The 21,208-nt window shown below is 40.2% G+C and overlaps 3 protein-coding genes across 3 annotated transcripts; 2 read left to right on the plus strand and 1 right to left on the minus strand.

Annotated features, from left to right (window-relative positions):
* Positions 1-5,245: 5,245 nt before the first annotated feature.
* Positions 5,246-9,064, plus strand: LOC136248671 (uncharacterized). Its single transcript, XM_066040449.1, has 2 exons — positions 5,246-5,941; positions 7,255-9,064. Exons 1-2 carry the CDS (start codon positions 5,311-5,313, stop codon positions 8,280-8,282), a joined length of 1,659 nt encoding a protein of 552 aa, XP_065896521.1. The 5' UTR covers positions 5,246-5,310; the 3' UTR covers positions 8,283-9,064.
* Positions 8,278-10,771, minus strand: LOC136248679 (uncharacterized). Its single transcript, XM_066040459.1, has 2 exons — positions 10,073-10,771; positions 8,278-9,790 (listed from the first exon to the last, which is right to left on the minus strand). The coding sequence occupies exons 1-2, from the start codon at positions 10,702-10,704 to the stop codon at positions 9,007-9,009; spliced, it is 1,416 nt and encodes a 471-aa protein (XP_065896531.1). The 5' UTR covers positions 10,705-10,771; the 3' UTR covers positions 8,278-9,006.
* Positions 9,163-13,399, plus strand: LOC136248670 (signal peptide, CUB and EGF-like domain-containing protein 3). Its single transcript, XM_066040448.1, has 7 exons — positions 9,163-10,985; positions 11,040-11,636; positions 11,687-11,842; positions 12,296-12,640; positions 12,692-12,997; positions 13,049-13,113; positions 13,163-13,399. The coding sequence occupies exons 1-7, from the start codon at positions 10,931-10,933 to the stop codon at positions 13,295-13,297; spliced, it is 1,659 nt and encodes a 552-aa protein (XP_065896520.1). The 5' UTR covers positions 9,163-10,930; the 3' UTR covers positions 13,298-13,399.
* Positions 13,400-21,208: the final 7,809 nt, after the last annotated feature.

Here is a 21,208-nt window from a genome sequence, read left to right on the forward strand (position 1 = left end):
TTACCGAAGCTAAATATTCAGCATTATAAATATATATATGCAGGGCTGGAAGGTATATCCCACAGGCAGAATACGGTGACCATATACTGTGTTGTTTAAATTCTAGCCTTGTTGTGATCATATAGAGGCTTGTAGATAAAAATTTTGTAAGATGCTTCTATGGTGTAGTTTTAAGGGGATGTCCATTTGGAAGGGGGGTGGTGGGGTGTTACTTTAGGGAGTCACTACTATACAGTACACTGAGACCTCATTTAGTGACCACTTCTGCAATTAGATCATGCAAGTTATAGTTAAATCATTAAACTCAGTGACTGGTCATTTACGAATATACCGACTGTTCTATTAGGGTAGTTCGATCTTTAGCAAGGGCTACCTGTATAATATAGATATATAATGTAGATAATACATTTAGCATGCTTCCTTAAAGCAATAGCCACAAGGAAACCATATCGTAGAGAGTAAATCTTACAGTAATGTCTGTATACAATGGCTTCAATTATCGCCTATAAGCCACAGCAACCACCGTAACCATCGCATTAAAAGCTGGAAGCACTTAAAAATATAAACTTTGCAAATTGGAATTCATTAATTCCAACTTCCAAGTTTTATGCTTTGCATAGATATAGTATTTGGATGGCGGAAAGATCCCTGCATCAGGAAGCTTGACTAAGCGGGAGGGTTTTGCAATGCGTTTAACAGGAAGGCCGTTCGCAACTGACTGAAACAGCTGACCTACTGAAGAATACGAAGGTGACGTTTCTACTAGCAGTGTTCTATACCATATGCGTATTTTGTACCATACGCGTATGGTACATACCATATGCGTATACGCGTATGCATACGGTACAACCATACGCGTATGGTACGGAAAATCACTTGCTCCTGTCGACTACGTATACGGCTCTTTCTATATGAGGTGAATTTCGTTATAAAAAACTTACCACAAAATACTGACTACTGTGGCCAGCTGTTCCATACACGCCGGGCGCCGGCACTCACAACTCTACAAAAAAAAAAGTCCGCCCCTCTTCAATAGAACACTCAGCAGATACTGAACTACGAGTAACTAGCTAGTCAATGTCAACGTAGAGCACGAAAAGTATCTCGGTATGAAAGTTTCTATAGTGACGGTCGCTCGCGCACTGCCGACTTTCAAGACTGACCAGACTGGCGGGGGTCCGATGGAACTAGCCAACCGGTTGTGACTGCTACACCCACAGTAGAAACATTCAAGCAGCGATTTAGATGAGTACTGGAAGCAATCTAGATATGGGCACTCTCACGTCAGTGGCCTAGCCCTGGCATCAGTTGGATTAGATTGATTTATTAGTTAGTCACTTACCCTCTGGAACTAAGTCGGAAACTATATTGCCTGTTGTTCCTTTCCAGCCATTGCTGGGTGGCAGTCATTAATGTGTATACATGTTTACTCTGTCAGACCATGTGGTGGTGGGACTGGTATGAGCTGGTTAATGCCTGGCAGTGTAACTGATAGACGCAAGACCATGATTTCGTGTTACTAGCAAGCACAACTCCGGTTTCATACAACCCACATGCACCCTTCATGCCAGCTTGTCTACACTACACATTCAACAGAGCTAGTACCTTCTATATACAACACAATTTAAAGCTCAGTATATTAGTGACCAACTGATAATGCGCATGCTCATTGCTATAATAGTACAACACAATAGCTAACATTAATTTTGCAACACTACACAAGCAAAACGTAAAGGAAGGTAAAAAAACAAAAACAAATATAACCAGTTACCACCAAGTGCACTGATGTGAGAAGCACAGCTCAAGATTCACTATCAATATCTTCTGGTAAATGATACTTCCGTGTTAATGTATTGACAACATGGCTTCAAGTTCACTATCTGACCACTTGATTGTTCTGCACATACATATACTGGAATATATTTTGTTGCTGAATGTGTGTTCTTCATCCTTATGGTAAACAACTCTCAGATTCTTCAGTGTTAACAGTGGTTATTCAGCAATATTGTGTGTAGGTATGGATTCCATCATTGCACCTCCCATTTCCTGTAGGATTGATTTCAGAACAATCTAATATTTACGTTACACTCTACTAATGTACTAGTAACTAATGACATGGTATATTGGTACATTGTGTTGAAATTATAAGGATTCAGTAATCTGTTAGTCTGGTTTTTGGCGGCGCGTTTTTATAAAACATCGCTCTATTGTAGACCACACACCCAAGAACAGTCGTTGTTCTGTAGTAAAAACAAACAAGCACAATTAGTTGTATTGCTAACACAACACAGTTGTTGAAATTATTTATCCCTGCTTGGTTTAAAGCAGGTTTGGTAATTTGTTCTGCCCACGCATTTCAAACCTGCTTTAAAATGCGTGGGCAGAACAAATTACCAAACCTGCTTTAAACCAAGCAGGGATAAATAATTTCAACAACTGTGTTGTGTTAGCAATACAACTAATTGTGCTTGTTTGTTTTTACTACAGAACAACGACTGTTCTTGGGTGTGTGGTCTACAATAGAGCGATGTTTTATAAAAACGCGCCGCCAAAAACCAGACTAACAGATTACTGAATCCTTATAATTTCAACACAAGTGGCTAAACAACTAAAATATCTAGGTCCTGTGGAAGCGATTTATTAAGTTACTGGTAGTATAGACGTTTTATTGAACTTTTAATAGTTTTTTTAGATGAAACAAGCTCTTTGAAGGCTTGTATCCGAGTCACTGGGGAGAAACACGCCAAAAACGCTTCCACAGGACCTAACAAATTTAAAATACAGCATCACTATGCCCTAGAAATGCCAATACAACCTACAGCTTTTGCTGTATTTGGCGGCGGAAAAACACGGTAGTGACAGCTGGAACTGAGCTTGTGTTACTACAACAATTGTAGTGTTCCACCTGCCTCATACTACACTGTAGCTACATAAAAACATTAAATATGAAGGGCTTCACCTTCATTTGAAACTTTTCACGCTGCTAGACTGGTTTTATGGTCTTCTCAAAAAGAATCGATAGGCATTCAAAATTTTGAATGATTGCCCGTGACTATACCGTAACCTTAAAGGGATAGGAAACGCAATAACGTGACGTCACAAAATACGTACACTTCTATTGGAATTTCGTGTATTACGTCACGAACATACTCGTTACGCTTGCTGCGCTTGTATCAAAGAGAAACAAATTGTAACGACAGAATTTTGTAACCAACGACTGTGAAACTTCGCTACAGTGAACTCAAGTAAGTAATCGAGGGAAATAGGATGGTACCAACCCTCAAGGAAGTTATACGCAAAATTAAGGCCACTCCAAGTCATACCTTAGTTTCTGGTCACTGGCCCAAGCCTACAAATGGATGCGGGCGGGCGGATGATCAGGACTTCAGGCTCTACTGTGACAATATACTGTATGGTATTATTATTTGCTCAATTTAGCAAATTCATGTTGATTTTATACTTAACCAACAACATAAGTAGTTGTGCTTCGGCAAAAAATGCACTAGGAAAGTTGTTGATGGATCATGGCTAGCTATACACTGATGTATAGCATTTAAGTATATATTTATTTATTTATTTAGAATATACTATAGGAAATGTTTTGCTCATGTAGCTACTTATGCTTTCCAAGTGAAATAAATGTCTCATTAGCTATGTCAGGAAAGTATTACTATGACTTATAGCTAAGTTGTTCAAATGATCATGATACACAATGAAATTTAACTTCTATTTTCACATCAGAAATTCTTCATTCAAATGTAAAGTCTTAGCCCACTAGCTATGAGTTTCCAGCCTTTTATTCAGTAACCTTGAGAAAAGTAACTGTCAAAGTTTTGAGTCATTGAGTGCTCCAGACTACTGTTTTTTAGTGATCATCTGGGAATGTTTAAACTATAAGGGTTTCTACTTGCCAATCTAATTTTAGTTATGGAAAAGTTAAGTTTAAGCTCACCGAATGTTGCCGGCTTTCCATACCCCTGTAATGTTCAGTGATAAGGAATTAGACTAATCATTAGAGGACTACATTTGAATTATAAAGTTAAAGCTATACGGCCCATCTGCATGGACTAGTAGTTAATGCTACTGAAATTACTTTGGTTACAGAAACATTAGTAACAGTTATAATCTGAACAGCTATATAATCAAGGACAAAACTAGCTATAGTTAGAAACATTTTATTAGTGTGGCATATATACCTAATATTAGAATTAAGAGTAGTGTGACTGCTCTATTGGAATCCCTGAATGCTCTATTAGAGTATATCGATCTTTCGCAGTAAAAAATAAGTGTCTTGCTGGGTCACGTGCACTTAAGCACCTGTAATATTAATAATAGTCCTCATAAACTAGGGTTTCAGGTTTACCATGCGGGCGGGTGACCAGAAACTAAGGTTTGACTTGGTGTGGCCTAAAGGAGATTGAAAGTGAAAAAAACGGCCCAAAAATTACTTTAAACCACTTTATTTTCTTCGTAAATATATTCTATCCTTTTAACTGTGATAAACCTATTCCTTACCATTTAACAGAGGGAACCAGAGGAAATATCGGAGCAAAACAGGAACTGTTGCTTGAAGAAACGACTAAGTATCTTCCATTTTTAACCAAAAGTTTAAACCACCTTGCAGTACAACGCAACGGTAAAAGACTGTGTTGGTGACACGCCTAGCTTACCACAAGATTCGAAAGTGGAACCGGCTATAAAAGAAGCGGTATGGACGAGGCATGAAGGTACTATGAGCGAAAGTGTGACAGCGTGTAACAACCACGGTTAATGCGATACGCTTTGTTACAAAATCTACGGTCTGAATTCTCTCGCCAAAATCTCTCACATAGGCCTAAATACTTGCTGTAGTCCGTTGGATTACTATTTACACTGCTTAGAACACTAATTCTCATGCTTGAGCACAAAACTGTCTTGTCCTATCAAGTCACGCGTAACGGAAATCAAACCGGAAATTGCTTGCGTTTCCTATCCCTTTACTCTATTATCTACGGTATACTGTATCTATGGTGGAACCACAAGCCTTCTATTGTATCCATGCGCACACGTGATTAGTTTCATATCCAGGGGGAGTGTATTATTTATGTTATGACGTAGCCTCGTGGCGTATCAAGACGATTGTGGGATTCGAACTGTTCCAGACCCTTTTTTCTCCCTACCCAATGACAAAGAGAAAAAAGCGGTCTGGCCACGAGACTACTCATGTAGATCAATGAAAACTAGGATTTTGCATGTGAAGCTATAGACGTTTTTCCAGTGTAACGGACTAACTTAGTAAAATCCGGAAATGCGTTACATTGGTAGGCAACTATGCCAACCACTTGTGTGGTTGTAGGTTGTAATAACCGCAAGTCTAAGCAAAGCCTTATCAGTTTTTATCGGTTTCCAAAAAGAAAAGAAGAGGAAGAGCGTCGTCGAAAGTGGATTGCCTTTGTTTCAAGGAAGAACAGCGATGGTTCGACTTGGAAACCGGGCAAAGGAGCCCGGGTTTGTTCAGAACATTTCATAACGGGCAAAAAGTCTAACGTGTATACTAACCCTGACTACGTACCATCTATTAAAGCCAAGAAGCCGCGAACTGCTGAATGTAATGCCACCCTGTCTCGTTTTGAACGTGCTAGCCGTCGAGCCAAATCACAGACGGAGAGGAGAAGGAAAGAAGAGAGAGACGCGCTGGAGCTTAGAAGAGTGGAGGAGGAGAAGAATCGTCGAAGCATTCGTGGTTTTAACAACGACCACATGTACACTGGCCCATACACTCGTCAAGTAGAGAACGGTGAAGAATCAAGGGAAGAACCACCGATGGAAGACTGTATCATTGGGGCAGAACTCGAGGTAGCGGAACTTGTAGACGACACGAGTTTACTGATAGATTTGCAGCCAGAATTGTTACAACCAAAGCACGATATTGCCACAGATTGTTGTATCCCAGCAGAAATAGGTATGGTAGTTGTTAGTTCAGTACAGTAATTCCTAGCTAACTGGGTAATTTCAACTCATCTGCACCCAATAGTGTTTTCTGCCTAATTCAGCCCGGCACCAGCCAGGAAATATTTAGTTCCAAGTTGACTAGAGTAGACAGATTTCACTGTAATAATGATTGCACGCTTGCACCTAAATACTCTTATGTACTTATGTGTTTGAACTTGGAACTTAGTCTCACGTAGCCAGACCTTTTCCACACAGGGGCTTATTGATTCCAATAAGCTGCTGCTCGTAAAAGATTCTGGAATAAAAAACTTGTTTTAGCACCCTACAAGTCTGTAGGGTGTTACATGGTTAAATGGTTATATTCTTCATGTCGCAATGCAATGTCACAATAATTATATGCAGACTCTAATTAGTTTTGAATCGAACTCAACGGAGACTGCATATATATATACCACACCTGTGGTTGAGATCAAAAGCGCCGCACTGTGGTATATAACTGATATACCAGGCAAACTGTGGTATATAACTGATATCCCACGCTTTGTGCATGACTACGCTTACCATATATAGTACACACATTCCGCGAAATTCTTATCTAATAACAAGCACCTAAATCAACCAACAATTATTCACCTGAGCAATTTTCGATGAACTCTTGTCTCCTTCACTAACTTCAATAATCGCGAGTGGGTAGGCGTGGCACCGCCATAGAGTCTATAATATAAAACGCCTGATCCATCAAGGATTTCAAGTCTCTAATACTGACAAGAACCTAGAATCACTCACCTGAGTAAGGAGGATTTTCAATGAACTTTTGTCTCCTTCACTGATCATGAGTAAATGGGCGTGGCACTGTTGAATCTAAAATGTCTGATCCATCAAGGATGTCTACTCAACAGGTGCTGTTTCACTATACTTTGCCATCTATAATCGTTTCATCTACTGGGCTGTAGAATATAACAGTTATAACACGATTACTCGGGATATGACAAAAATATAAGCACTAGCGCCTGCAGTGCTTGTGCATATATATTTGTCATATCCCTTGTAGGCGTGTTATAGCTATAAAATATATATTGTGACATTGCATCATGCACTGCAACCACTTGTTTCATTAACACCCTACAGATTTGCTACTCCAAATCTCCCAGGCCCTTTTGCAAGCTGGCACTTTAAATGGAATCGATAAGCCCCTGCACGGAAAAAAGGTCTGGCTACGTGAGACTACTTGAAACTATTAACAGCTTTGGACAATCCTTAGTTTTTTGAACTTGAATTGTAAATAATGCTTTGTTTTATTTATTGTTATATTACTTCTTATAGAGTGCCAGACAGACGTAACTTGGAACACAGTTGAACAGCGGATCAACCTGCTAGAAACATTGTTACATCAAAGGCCTGAATTCAGTGTATCAACAATACTGAAGGGAAATGATAAACTGACTCGATTTTATACGGGAATGCCAACTTACAACAGTTTTGTAGCTTTTGTAAACTACATTGAACCCAAAGCTCTACATTTACAACCTTGGCGAGGAAGTGAAACCACCAAGCTGGATGAAGCTGTTTCAGCGGAAGTGTCGAGTTCACGAAGAAAAGGGTTTTCGTCATTGCCAGTGGCCGAGCAGCTGTTTGCAGTATTGATCAAGTTACGACGAGGGCTAGAATCTCTTGATGTTAGCATCAGGTTTAAGATCAGTGAGACTACTTACAGTAGAATGTTCACAACTTGGATAACATTTTTATCGAAAGAACTTAGATTACTTTTTCCATTTCCATCAAGGCACCTAGTGCAACAGTGGCTACCCGATCGTTTTAAGAAGTTCAGTAACATCCGTGTAATCATCGACTGTTATGAGATTGAATGCCAGAGGCCATCTGGCTTGCTCAATTCCTCAAAGACCTATTCACAGTATAAAAGTCGTAATACCTGGAAAATTCTTGTAGGATGTACACCCACAGGACTGATAAGCTTTGTGTCAGAAGCATGGGGTGGAAGGATATCTGACAAAGAGCTAACTGAAAGGTCAGGTCTGTTGGACATGCTAGAACCAGGGGACATGATAATGGCAGATAAGGGATTTGACATTCAAGAAATGGTAGCAGCTAGAGGAATCCTAGTAAATGTTCCTCCTCGGTTAGAATCTAAGCAAAAACAAATGCCAGCCTCAGATGTCGAGAAGACCCGGAGAATAGCTAAACTACACATCCATGTGGAAAGGGCAATTGGAAGGGGACGTCGTTTTAAAGTCTTGAATGAAAAGTTCCCTAGCACAATGTATGATTTGGTTAGTGATGTTAACTCAGTATGTATGTATATTACTAACTTTGATAATCCCCTGGTCGTTTAATTAATGACTTTAATGTTGTAATATTTGAAATATTGTAAAACAGTGTAGTGATACACATACAAAGAAAATACACAAGTACAAATAAGATAAAATCACTTATCACTTGGCATTTTCCTTGTAGCACCAATGGACCGGACTTTGTCAATATATTGCATTGGTCTTTGGCTTATCTTAGTTTGTTAGCAACAATAATAATGCTAGGAATGCTTCTAATCACTAATGAAGAGAGCCTGGGTGTGAGAATACAAAGTTTTATGCAGTCACCCCAAACTTCTCTAGGAACATGCACCTCGACAACAGTTCTGGTACAACATGGTAGAGGTAAAACTGTTCTAGTTTCTCTTCTAGGTTCTTCCAGTAGTCTGCATCAGCCAAAATCCTGTCTACCACCACAACGCCATTGCTGTACACAATGAAGTCACACCACTCAACACCTAATATTGCCATTTCTCCCTGTACTTGTGCATAATATCCATGGTTGGTAGGAAGGTGTAAGAGGCCATCAGATCCTTTCTTCATGAAAAAGGCAGGAAACTGTTCTGCTATCTCAGTGGGAGTGAGTTCAATTGTGATGGTACTCTTAATACTATATGGACACTTTATTTCAAGACAGCCATAACAACAAGTGTCAGTACTCCTACATAATATCTTCCCATCTGATGATGCTCCTAGGAAACTTTTGTCAGGTAGAAGATGTAACCCCGTCGGTTGCACTATCATGTCTTCACCAATTGATTGCCTGTTTTCTAAATAACATTGCCTGGCCTTTGCTTCGTTTTCTTTTCCCCCACCGCATTGCAGGAGGTATGTGCTCCATGGGTCCATTATATCCCATAATGTCTATAACTAGTCTAGTTGGATCTGTTGCATCTCGTCTCTTCAATATCTCACCAAACCGAGAACTAGTGAGCCTTCCATTATGTAGCACTATCCACAGTTCACTATCAGACTGCGTACGAGTAGCAGCTTCTATTGCTTCCACTTGACTGTTAGAAAGCTGCATGCTACTAATGAAGCGATGACAATCAACTACAGATGGATCAACTTGTACAGCATGTGTTTCACTGTTCCATGTTTTGTGTGAGAATAAAACATGATTCCAAAGACTAGGGTTATTGATCTCTGCAGCAGGCTGCAAACATCTAGGGTTTGGCGAGTCACGCCAAAACTGCTGTAGGCCTGTATTGGGTACAGAATTCTGCAAATCTGTCAATAACAAATGTAAATGGTTTCGATCAATTTCAACGCGATGTTCTGGTAAACGTGGATCAAATGAGCTTCTCTTGATTTCACTAACTCCTTGTGTTTCAGATCTAGGGGTGTCACCATGACTAGGTTTCACAAATTTCATATTCCGTGCACATTCTGGAGAAACGATTTTTTTTGGCGGTTGATGCCAAGCCATAGGTTGCGAAGTCTTTGATAATTCTGATGGCAATTCCTCATCATTAGCATGATAATCAATAAAAAACAAAAGAGCTGCAATGTGATTGCATGCCTGACCTAACCTATAAAGTACATAGTGTACATAATACATAAATTTTGCACCTATCATTGTATTGCCTTTAAACTATTATATATATATATGGGACTATGGTGGGGATTTGACATAGCATAAGGCCCAGTTTCAACATGGGGATTATTTGATGCTGTATAGAAAGTACAAAAACAAAAAATACTTGGGCACTTAATGAATAGATGTCCAATACTTTTCCCCTGTAAAGCTCCACCTATGCCCAAGGGAGTGGGGCGATACAATTATAGGTGCATTACACCCACTGGTCACTTACCCTGATACACAAGAACATTTCCCAGCATACACGTCACCATTGACTGCAACATACACCTCAAGTGGAGTCTCACAAGACAGGGAATGATATACATAGGCTCTGAAGTACAGGACTCTCAAATTCAAATCATTGCTGACAGGACATTGATACAGCCATACATTCTTTACAAAGCCGTCATAAAAGAACTTAAAGGCTTTCAACTGCCTGTACGCATTCATGCTTTGCATATCAAACGTCTTGTCCCTTCCATACACAAGATATACTACCAAATTCATTAAGGTGAACTCCATCAGTATTCCAGACAACTTCTTTTCCCACCAAGTCACACTCGCAAAAGATGGCAGGCTGCGAAGGACGCACTTTGTTTCTTCAGTCAAGTAAGATATGGTGGTGATATCATCTGACTCGGGATTTCCACACTGCAAAGCCCCAATACGAGCCATCCCCATAATTCGATCGATAATGTCATCCTTTCTAATGGAACCGGTTAAACGAACGTGAACTTCCTTAGCGAGCGTCTTCAATTCTTGCACCTTCAGCTTCTGCAACAATGTAGCAAGCAACTCTACTTCTTCATCAACCAGCTCCTGGCCTCGGAAAAGTAATTCCTTGGCTTCACAGAGCGCCGCCATTGTTGCGTTGCCTACCAACGTGACTAATTCCGGATTTTACGGACAACTTCGTTATACTGGAAAAACGTCTATAGGAATTAGTAGCGTGCCCCCTTAATTGTGTATGCGTGCAGGCATGGGTTTACTATCATAACTGAGCCAACCACCACATGCTCCACCAGCCCCACCCGCGGCCGTGACCTCAGACCACTTTTAGTCTTTTAGTAATAAGGTCGTCGCCGACAAAATGAAGTCATTTCGTGCAGTTGCTGTAATAGGTTTCCTTGTCATCTGTTGCAATGGTAAGTGCCCGCACAATATATTATATATGCATGAATTTATTCATTCGTACGCAGCTAAGTCAATCGTCCGCAGAACGGCTGATTGTAAGCCTCCGCATGCTCAGCTAACCTTTACCTCTAGTACGGTGTTCGTGGGGATTACATGTAAGAACATCACCAACAGCAACGTGCAGCAGCCATTCTCTGGCACAAACGTTCGCGACGAAATTAGCGTCACCTTCGATAACATGCAGTTTGAAATTGATATATCTGGTGGTTCCAGCTCGGTCAAGTGCTTCGGCTGCACCTTGGGGGCGGAGTTGGTTGCACAGGTGACGATGCTAGTCGGAAGCAATTCTTGTTACGATTCTCACAATGAGTGGGCGTTGGCAGTTCGAAAGTTCTTTGATCTAGTAGTAAACCTTACACCCCACGTGATGTCAGTGGACATTGGTGATAACATTGAAATACGCACCATGGTGCCTCTACTAGAGGTGCGCCTATCTGACGGTAACTTGGTGGCCAGCACACTACCACCTACAGTGGACAGGATCCCTCATACCGAGGCCCCTCTACCAGCTACCAACTCCACAGCACCAGCCGCTATCACTGAACGTACCACCACCAAACCCACTACCTCTCCTACTACTGAGAGTCCTCCAACAACACCAGGTAGATACATTTGCTATAATTTATGCAGTGGCTATTTGTGATATCTCCAGCTCCATGTCCTGCTGGGTACCATCTTAGCAGCCATACCTGTAGATTGTGTCCAGTTGGACAGTATACTGATCAGGCTGGCCAATCAAAATGTCTGAAGTGTCCACAGGGTAGGACAACTGCAGGAAAAGGATCAACCAGCAAAGACCAGTGTGTAGGTACGCCATAGCTAGGATTGTGTGTAGTCACATCTCTATAGTGTATCTGTATGATTGTGCCAGGATATGTCAGTTTTGACTTGCGTGTGTGGCACATAGTCAGGATGTGTAGTATAATCAGTATTAGTCTTGCATGACCGTTTGTGGGGTGCAAATATGCTCCCCCCCCCACACACACACACACACACATAAACTACATATTTGCACAATAGACTAACATTGATGATGACCATATAAGGATATGTTATTATTGTAATGTGTAACTGTGTTTGAGATTGTTTCTACAAGTTTTGATGTTAAGTTTCTAACTCCAGCCCTAATGTGTCCTTATTATAGCAAGGAGCATACTACATGTAGTTATTTACACATTGTTACTAGATACAGTTTACTGATAGCTATGATGGACCTATAGGGAAATGTTATCCAGTTGATTTGTAATTGGTTACAATACAGGACCATGTCCAAGAGGTCACTATTCTGACGATGGTAATCTCCCATGTGATCCTTGCCCTCTGGGGTTCTATCAACCATTTACTGGTCAGACATCTTGTAGGAAATGTCTCCCTGGATACACCACTACTAACATTGGAATGTACTCAACGTTGAGCTGTAAACGTATCACAACAACACAGCCTCCACCTACTACTACAAAGACGACGGTGCCTCCCTCAACTGCAAAGACTACAGCCCCTCCCACTACAACAAAGACTATAGCTCCATCCACAATCCAAAAGACGACTGCTCCCCCTACTACTGCAGCAACCACAGGTCCACCCACCACACCTCCAACACCAAAAGGTACTCAACTAAAAACAAGTTGTATTTCAACCTAACAAACTATTCCAACAGTTAACACAGTTCGTATTAGTGATGATGTTGGATATATTACAAGTACCAACTATCCCAGTGACTACAACTCTTTGGAGACTACCAGCTGGATAATAACATGTAATGGAAATGCTAAGAGCTTAGTAGTGATGGTACTGGATGTTGTGTTGGCTACTGGAGATCATCTCTTATTGAATGGAAATAGTATCACTGGTCCAGTAGGTCTCCCTGAGCCCAACTTTTATACTCCTGGTAGAGTAAACATTACCATGGTGTCTGATGCTACTAGTGTTGCTAAGGGATTCAATATGGCTTATGCCTGTCATGGTTAGTACAAATAATGTGATGACCATATATGGTAACTTGTTCTAATAATAGACAACTCTGTTAAGGGAATAGTGAAAGCTGCAACTGATGACTGTAGTGTTAGAAGATTCCTTAAGGTTACATTTGCTCCCATAATATTAGTTAATATGGCTGTCTCCCCTACAGGGTAACAGTGTAGCTATTGATAAACTACTACAACTGGCTCAAGACCCTGCTGTGGGGTTCATCAGATACGCTAGTGACCCAGACATTGCTCCAATACTTGCAATCATTAACAGTCAAAGTAGTAATCCATGTTAGTAATGTAACAATTTTATTATTAGACACATCAGATATTTCAATAACTAGTTCTCAAGTGTATAATCAGCTGTTTTTGAAATATTCATCATTAATGTTGTAACTTACTATATAAGGTAGCACAAATTGTTAATATTTACCCTACCCCAGCCTCATCTCATGGACTAAGGTGGATCCCCTACAGGTATGCTAGGGTGGATCCCCTACAGGTGTGCTAGGGTGGATCCCCTACAGGTGTGCTAGGGTGGATCCCCTACAGGTTTACTAGGGTGAATCTCCTACAGGTATGTTTATATACAGTGGACCCTCGGTTATCCAAACCCCAATTTGTCTCAGCAAGAATTCATAATATAAAAAGAGAGAAGAGTGTCCACTGCAGTATAGCCTGTACAAACACGAAGTTATGATGCAAAGTAGGACACTCTCCTCTCTTATATTATGAACTCTTGGTCTCAGGCAATAGTAAAAGTGTTCAGGTAACTGAAGACCACACATTTATATACAGAGTTCTGTTGAAATACTCTAATAGAACAGTCATTTCCAAGTTTGGATAAATGAGGGTCTACTGTATAAGGTGAATCCAGGAGTTGGCAAGAGGAGGAGCACACCCAGACAAAGCATAGGTGTTAAACTCCTCAAGCTAGTGCTAAAAGGCACTCAATTCAATTGTCACTAATACTATATATATATTTTTTTTTTTTTTTTTTTAATGTAAATTTAAAACTGAAGTAGGGATCTATGCAATAAAAAGTAGTGAAACAAGAGATGAATGATGGTATTACAGTATAGCTCAATCATGCTGTAATACCATCATTCATCTCTTGTTTCACTACTTTTTATTGCATAGATCCCTACTTCATTTTTTTTAAATTAACATTTAAAAAAAATATTGTTTAGTTTTAAGTTGTGGCACAGCTAGCTACAATGTAACTTGTATTAGTCCACTTGTATTTTCCATATCTGTAGGTATGGCAGATACCATCACTTATAAACATCTTGCCCATTTGTTCAGTGAGAAGTGGAGTTCCCCATATTCTGTGGTTATGGGCTGGCTTCGCTGTAGTTTGAGGTTCTCCTTGCTGCACTCTTCAGTAATGTGTATCAGGGGATCTTGTTTTAGATCCAAGTGTCCTGTGTGCCTCCAGCTGTCGACCTTGCTGTTGCTGAGGGGCACCTGTCTCCTTTAGAACAATAATGCAATTATACTATTGCGGTTGTATATATTAGAGTATATGTCGAGTCAGCCAAAGGGTATGCAGCTAGCTAGACCAATAAGGAGTGAGGTGATCTTGTTTACTGTTAAGTAAATAGCTAGATTATTAAGAGGTGTGGTCTCCATACTTGCTTTTAGTCCACCTAGATCTTTAATTGATGGGCGTGGTCGCAAACCTATTGCAAACAGGATCCCAATCATGAAGTTGCATATATCTAGCTAGTGTACCTCTTATAGTAGCACCGGGACTGAAGCGCTTCTGAAATCCAGCTCTGAAATAATTCTGTGGCATCTAAATATGCTGCTGAAAGAAAGTTTTGATACGGAAAATTAATGCCTTGATATGGTTTCGTTGGATGTAGAAGAAGACAAGCAGCCTGATTGAAGATAAAAGAAAAGACAAGGCGCAGAGGGCCTACACTTGTCAGAACCCCAAGAGGCACATCCCACTGGTGAGTTTGGTATTGTAACGTAAAATGGTGACTGTGTGCTGTTTGTTTGGCCTCTAGCCTTGTGACTGTGGTCAGGCAGTGAGGCAGTGAGACTATAAAATTCAAGTTTTGGTGATTTAAAAAATTCTATATCCAGCCACCTGTGTTTTGTTATATTTAATGCTGTATTATGTATTACCTGTAAATGGACTAGTACTATTCTGTAAAGGTGATTTTCATCTCGTAAAATATCTTTAGGGGGGGGGGGGGGGGGTTGGGTGGCGCGTGAAATTTTCAGTGCGATCCCTAGGTGTACCGTTTGATTATTACATCTGAGTCGTCTAAAAATTCTATAATATAAGGCTTGAGCTGAGCAGGTAATTATTTGTTCTTATCAACATTTTAATACTTGTACAGCAGCTACTACCAAGAGTTTGTTATGAGCTGCCCACTGTGTAGGCCATAACAAAGTTAACCTCACAAGGGGCCTGCAAGATGTATTAAACCTTTACCAGAACAAACCATTCATATTCATACCCAACCTATAGAGTACGCAATTTTTTTTTGTAATTTTCAACTAGAGTAGGGACCATAGTGCATTGATAAAAAGTACTGAAACAAGCTGGAGTAGTCCATGATATTAAATCACAGTAAAACAATAAGAAGTGTCATGTCCCTACTGTGCATTTCCATTATGGTACCTTGAGCACAGTAGAGAAATAACACTTCTTATTGTTTTACTGTGATTTAATATCATGCACTACTCCAGCTTGTTTCATCAAACAGTACGGTAGTACTGTTTAAGTAGGGTTTGCATCAAAAGTGACGCGCGCCGCCAAAAATACTGCCTTTAAAAAACCAGCTTAGAAACTTCTTACGAGGCAAAAATCAAATAATATTAGTCCATCTAACATCAAATGTAACGTTAAAAACAAGAAAACGCTTACTGGCAGCCGGATATAGAATTTTTTTAAAAACCGTCAATTTCGTCTCACTCACTGCCTGACCACAGTCACAAGCCTAGAGCCCAAATGAAGTAGCACACAGTCACCATTTTATGCCACAACAACAAACCCATGCCACCACCAGTGGGATGTGCCTTTTGGGGTTCCGATGAGTGTACGCCCTGTGCGCCTTGTCTTTTCTTTTATCTTCAATCAGGCTGCTTGTCTTCTTCATCCAACGAAACCATATCAAGGCATTAATTTTCCATATCAACACTTATTATCACTATTATTGATTGTTGTGCAGACCTCAAAAGAGTATGGTGCACAAAAAGGGTACAATTACTACTGTCAATTACAAAAAAAGAAAAAAACAAACTTACTTAATTGTACAATATTTACTACATATACACATGTATTAAACAGTTACTAGACCAGCTAGGCTGTGCTTGAATTGGTCAATCTCTGTTAAATCAATCACGTGTTGGGGGTAAGGAATTCCAAATATTAATTGCAGAGGGAAAAAAAGAAAATTTATGACAGTCAATTCTAGTCATTGGGGTTAAAAATCTCTTATCATGGCCTCTGGTGTGATGTAGGTTAGGATTAGGAATAAGGAAATCATCAGCATTAATATCAATTTGGTGAGATATAATTTTAAATAACATTGTAGCCCTTCTGTTCCTTTCTGCATCTGGCTAAGGTGGACCAGTTAAGGTTAGATAGCATTTCAGTGACGCTGGCATATCTAGAATAGTTGTTAAATACAAACCGTGCTGCTCGTCTTTAAACATTTTCTATGGCATCAATGTCTCTTTGTGTGTGGGGTGACCAGACTGTGGCTGAATATTCTAAGATAGGTTTAATCAGGGCCTTGTAACAGTTACTTTTGACTTGGAGAGGACACTTGCTCAAGTTACGTTACAAGAAGCATTTGGTGCTATTGGCCTTTTTAGTAATTTAATGTGTTCTGACCAGGATAAGTTTTTATCGATAGTTACACCTAGATACTTAGCATGTGTTACCTCCTTTATAGTTTTACTTTGCAGTGTATATTGAGCTAATATTGGGTGTTTCTTGTTAGTGATTCTAAGAAATTCACATTTTTGTAAGTTGAACAACTTTTTCCAGTCAGCTACCCATTGTTCTAAAGTGTTTAGATCCTGTTGTAATCTGTGACAGTCTTCTTGTGAACGAATCGTAGTATACAATAACACATCATCAGTGTAAAGTTTTATCTTGGATGTAATTCTGTTAGGCAGGCATTAATGAAGCAAAGGAACAATAGGGGAGCGAGGACTGTCCCCTGAGGAATACCAGATGATACTCAAGTCAGGTCACTTTGTTGACTGTCAACTACTACACATTGAGATCTGTTTAACATAAAGTTCTTTAGCATATCTCCTCGAATGCCATACTGATGGAGCTTGATGAAATAGATGGTAATGGGACACTTTGTCAAATGCTTTTGAAAAATCTAAAAATATTACATCAGACTGCTCTCCATTGTTCAAGGTTTCAGCAAAATCATTAACAGTTAATATCAGTTGGGACTCGCATGATCTTAAGCGATGAAAGCCATATTGTTGGTCACATAAAATGTTATGGTGAGATAAATGAGCAACTACGTGTGAATAAACTATGCGTTCCAGAATTTTTGAACAAATGCAAGTCAAGGAAACAGGTCTGTAGTTATTAGGGATAGCACGGTTGCCCTTCTTAAAAATGGGTACAATATATGCCCTTTTCCAATCAGACGGTAAAGAGCACTGGTTTAACGATGCTTGAAAAACAACAGTAAGTGAGGGAGCAAGAAGTTCACTAAATTCCTTCAAAAATTGTGCTGTTATTTCATCAGGTCCAGCAGCTTTGCATGTCTAAGGAATTTAATAGCTCAACAACACCATTAATGTCAATCTGAATAGGATCAATATCTGTGGTGGTGGCTCATTCATCGGTGGGTGTGGAGGTGTATCTGTTGTGATTCGTGTAAACACTGAAGTGAAATAATGATTAAGGATCTTAGCCTTATCTAGACTGTCATTGTAGACAACTCCATCCACTTTCAAAGGTGCTACACCACAATGATCCTTTCTTTGGTTCTTTATATAAGACCACAGTTTCTTTGTAACAGAACCTTTCTCACCAATTAGCCCTCCAATGTAGTTGTTATATGCTTTGCAGCATTCTTCTTGAACTTTTCTTTTAAAGGTTTGGTAGACTTCCCAGTTATGCCTACTGTTAGAAAATTTGGCCAGGTTATAGAGGCGTTGTTTCTTACATGATAGTCGCCTTATATAAGCATTTATCCAAGTTGCTTTGATCTATTAGAACGAAGTTTGGTGGGAACAAGATCCAAACAATCAAAACACATCACCTTAAACTCTTCCCACAAGATGTCAACTGGAGTAGAGGGTGAAAACTTATTTAAAAAGGAACTAGTAAATTATGATTAAAGTACCTGGTAAAGGCAGAGCCTGTTTACCAGAAGGCCTTATAAAGGCCTAAGATGTTATATTTTTATTAACTGCACTAAGTATCTAGGAGAAGAAAAAATCCCTCAAACCTGTAGCCATCCGATTAACGCTCAAACGCTCTGTCAGGCAGTCAGGATATTTTCTTCTTACTATTTTTCATGCATTTGTATCCATAGGAACCTTAGAGAGCGACTTATTATCTCTAAGTACCCCAAGTGGAACCAAATGGACATAGCTTTATTATGATTAAATTGGATTATAATTTCATTAATAGAAGATGTATCTGCCTTGTGCCAAAGATATAATTTTGTAACACAGCACCGTTTTCAAGTGAGCACTATGTGTTGAAGCTACCAACAAATCACTCTTCACACCACAACTGACTGTACAAAGAAAACCAAACCTATATATACCTATTCGTGTTAACAGTTTTACAAAAGGTGTTGATTATACAAAAATATAAAATAAACTATAGTAGTTAGTGAGTTACATTCAATCTATTACAGTCTGTTACATTATCCCCCTCCACTAAGAAGATGTCCCATCTTCACGATCTTACATAATCTTGTAGTCTTGCTGGGGGTCTGTGGTGGCGAGTTGGGTATCGTCTTGTCTCAGTGACAGGCTGGCTATGTACAGTGTGAGTAATATCTCCTGTAGTATCACCAGTGTGATGATCATTCACTAAATAGTCTTCATCATCATCCACTAACTCTAGGTGAGTTCCTATAGGCGGTGGTGGTGTCTGCTCGTTGTTCTTTGGTGAAGTCTCTTTTGTGCTAGGGTGGTGCACTGGGGATGCCTGGTCACTATGATCTAGTCGAATATCTTTTGGACATGGCTTCAGTCGATTGAAGTGTACTACTTGTCTCTGCCTTCGGCCACCTTGTCTTTGCACTCTATATGTACACTCTGAGAGCTTCTTAATGACTCTGAAAGGTCCACTCCATGGGTGGAATAGCTTCTTGCTACTGTTCTTGGGTACCCTTGGGTTCAGCACCCAGACCAAATCACCTACTGCATGTGGATCATCGATAGCCTTCCTATCATAGTACTCCTTCTGTCGCTCATGCTGCACCCCAGCTGTTTTTCGAGCTAGTTCAAAAGCAGATGAGAGTCGTTGATTCAGTTCAGCAACATATTCAGTTTGTGAGACTATCTGGTGTGACTGAGCAGTGCCATACTGAATGTCAATGGGTAAGGTTGCTTGACGGCCATACATTAAATAGAACGGTGTGTAACCTGTTGAAGCATGGACACGTGTGCGGATGTGTTCTTCCCAATTCCATGGGTTCTCCTTGCAGTGAGTAGCTAACATACTTAACAATGTTCTGTTGAATCGTTCCACCATACCATCACATTGGGGATGATATGGTGTAGTCCTACTCTTCTGAATACCCAACAGTTTGCAAACTTCTGACATTAGTTGTGACTCAAACTGGGGACCTTGGTCAGAATGTAATTGCTTGGGAATAGCATAACGCATGAATACTTCATCCACAAGGACATTGGCAACAGTACTAGCCTCCTGGTTTGGAATGGAAAATGCCTCCATCCATCGAGTGAACAAATCTGCAACAACCAATATATAGGAGTTCCCTCTTTCGCTCTCTGGGAATGGTCCCAAAATATCCATGGCCATAATTTCTGCTGGTTGACTAGCTGTGATGGTTCCAAGTGGTGCTCTCCTAGCTGTTGGGGGTTGTTTTCTAGTTGCACAACTGGCACAGGTTTGGCACCATCTGCGGGTATCGTCATAATACCCAGGCCAGTAAAATCATTCTTTGACTCGATTAAATGTCTTTTCCTGCCCTAGGTGGCCACCAGCTACCCCTTCATGTAGTGCTGCTAAAACTTCAGAACGGCGTTTCTGGGAAACTACCAAGATCGATCCTGACTTTGGTCTTTAAACATTCTATACAACAGTCCATTACTTACTGTTAGCTGGTCCCACAGCTGCCACAGTCCATTATTTGGTATGGTGTCAGGGTAGTGATTATCCTTCTTAGAAGTCAGGACCAATCCAATACTTGGATCTTCTAGTTGGGCGGCTCGTAACTCTTCTGGAGAGTATGCCATTGTTGAAGCCAAATCTGTAGTTGTTACTGTTGCTAAGGTAGTAAGCTCATCCATAGGAATCATTCCACACTGTCTACATGGCACCCTTGATAATGCATCAGCATTGTTATGACGATTACCAGGGCGGTGAATGATAGTAAATTGGTATTCCTGTAGTTTCTGCACCCACCGAGCAATCTGGCCTTCTGGTTCCTTAAACTTTTGTATCCATGCAAGTGCACCATGGTCTGTTCTTATCGTGAAGGGTGCTCCTAAAAGATAGGGCCGAAACTGTTGTAGAAATGTGACAACAGCTAGTAACTCCCTCCTTGTTACACAATAATTGCGTTCAGCTTTTGTAAGACTCCTACTTGCATATGCAATAACACACTCTCTACCATCTTGGACTTGGGAGAGGACACCTCCAATTCCTGTATCGCTGGCATCAGTATCTAAGAGGAATGGCTGAGACCAGTCAGGCAATGCAAGGATAGGGGCAGAAATTAAACAATTCTTCAAGCAGTCAAAGGAATCTTGACATTGGCTGGTCCACTGAAAATTAGCTTTCTTTTCAGTGAGCTTGTGCAGTGGCGATGCTATAGAAGCAAAATTCTTAATAAATCGTCTATAATAGCTAGCTAACCCAAGAAACTGTTGGGTTTCCTTGACTGATGTAGGTATTGGCCACTCTCTCACTTGACTTGTCTTGGATGGGTCCGGTGAAATTCCCTCCGCACTCACCACATGTCCACGGAATTGTACTTTTGGTTGCAGAAATTGGCATTTGTGGG

The sequence above is a fragment of the Dysidea avara genome, chromosome 3 (assembly GCF_963678975.1).
Source record: "Dysidea avara chromosome 3, odDysAvar1.4, whole genome shotgun sequence".
In the NCBI taxonomy this organism is placed as follows: Eukaryota; Metazoa; Porifera; class Demospongiae; order Dictyoceratida; family Dysideidae; genus Dysidea; species Dysidea avara.

Coding starts and splice junctions, on each gene's coding strand:
- LOC136248671 (XM_066040449.1), top strand. CDS start 5,311: ATGCCAACCACTTGTGTGGTTGTAGGTTGTAATAACCGCAAGTCTAAG. Junction 5,942..7,254: donor TTGTATCCCAGCAGAAATAG/GTATGGTAGTTG, acceptor TACTTCTTATAG/AGTGCCAGACAGACGTAACT.
- LOC136248679 (XM_066040459.1), bottom strand. CDS start 10,704: ATGGCGGCGCTCTGTGAAGCCAAGGAATTACTTTTCCGAGGCCAGGAG. Junction 9,791..10,072: donor AAATGTTCTTGTGTATCAGG/GTAAGTGACCAG, acceptor TGTACTTTATAG/GTTAGGTCAGGCATGCAATC.
- LOC136248670 (XM_066040448.1), top strand. CDS start 10,931: ATGAAGTCATTTCGTGCAGTTGCTGTAATAGGTTTCCTTGTCATCTGT. Junction 10,986..11,039: donor CCTTGTCATCTGTTGCAATG/GTAAGTGCCCGC, acceptor ATTCGTACGCAG/CTAAGTCAATCGTCCGCAGA. Junction 13,114..13,162: donor GTGTTAGAAGATTCCTTAAG/GTTACATTTGCT, acceptor TCTCCCCTACAG/GGTAACAGTGTAGCTATTGA.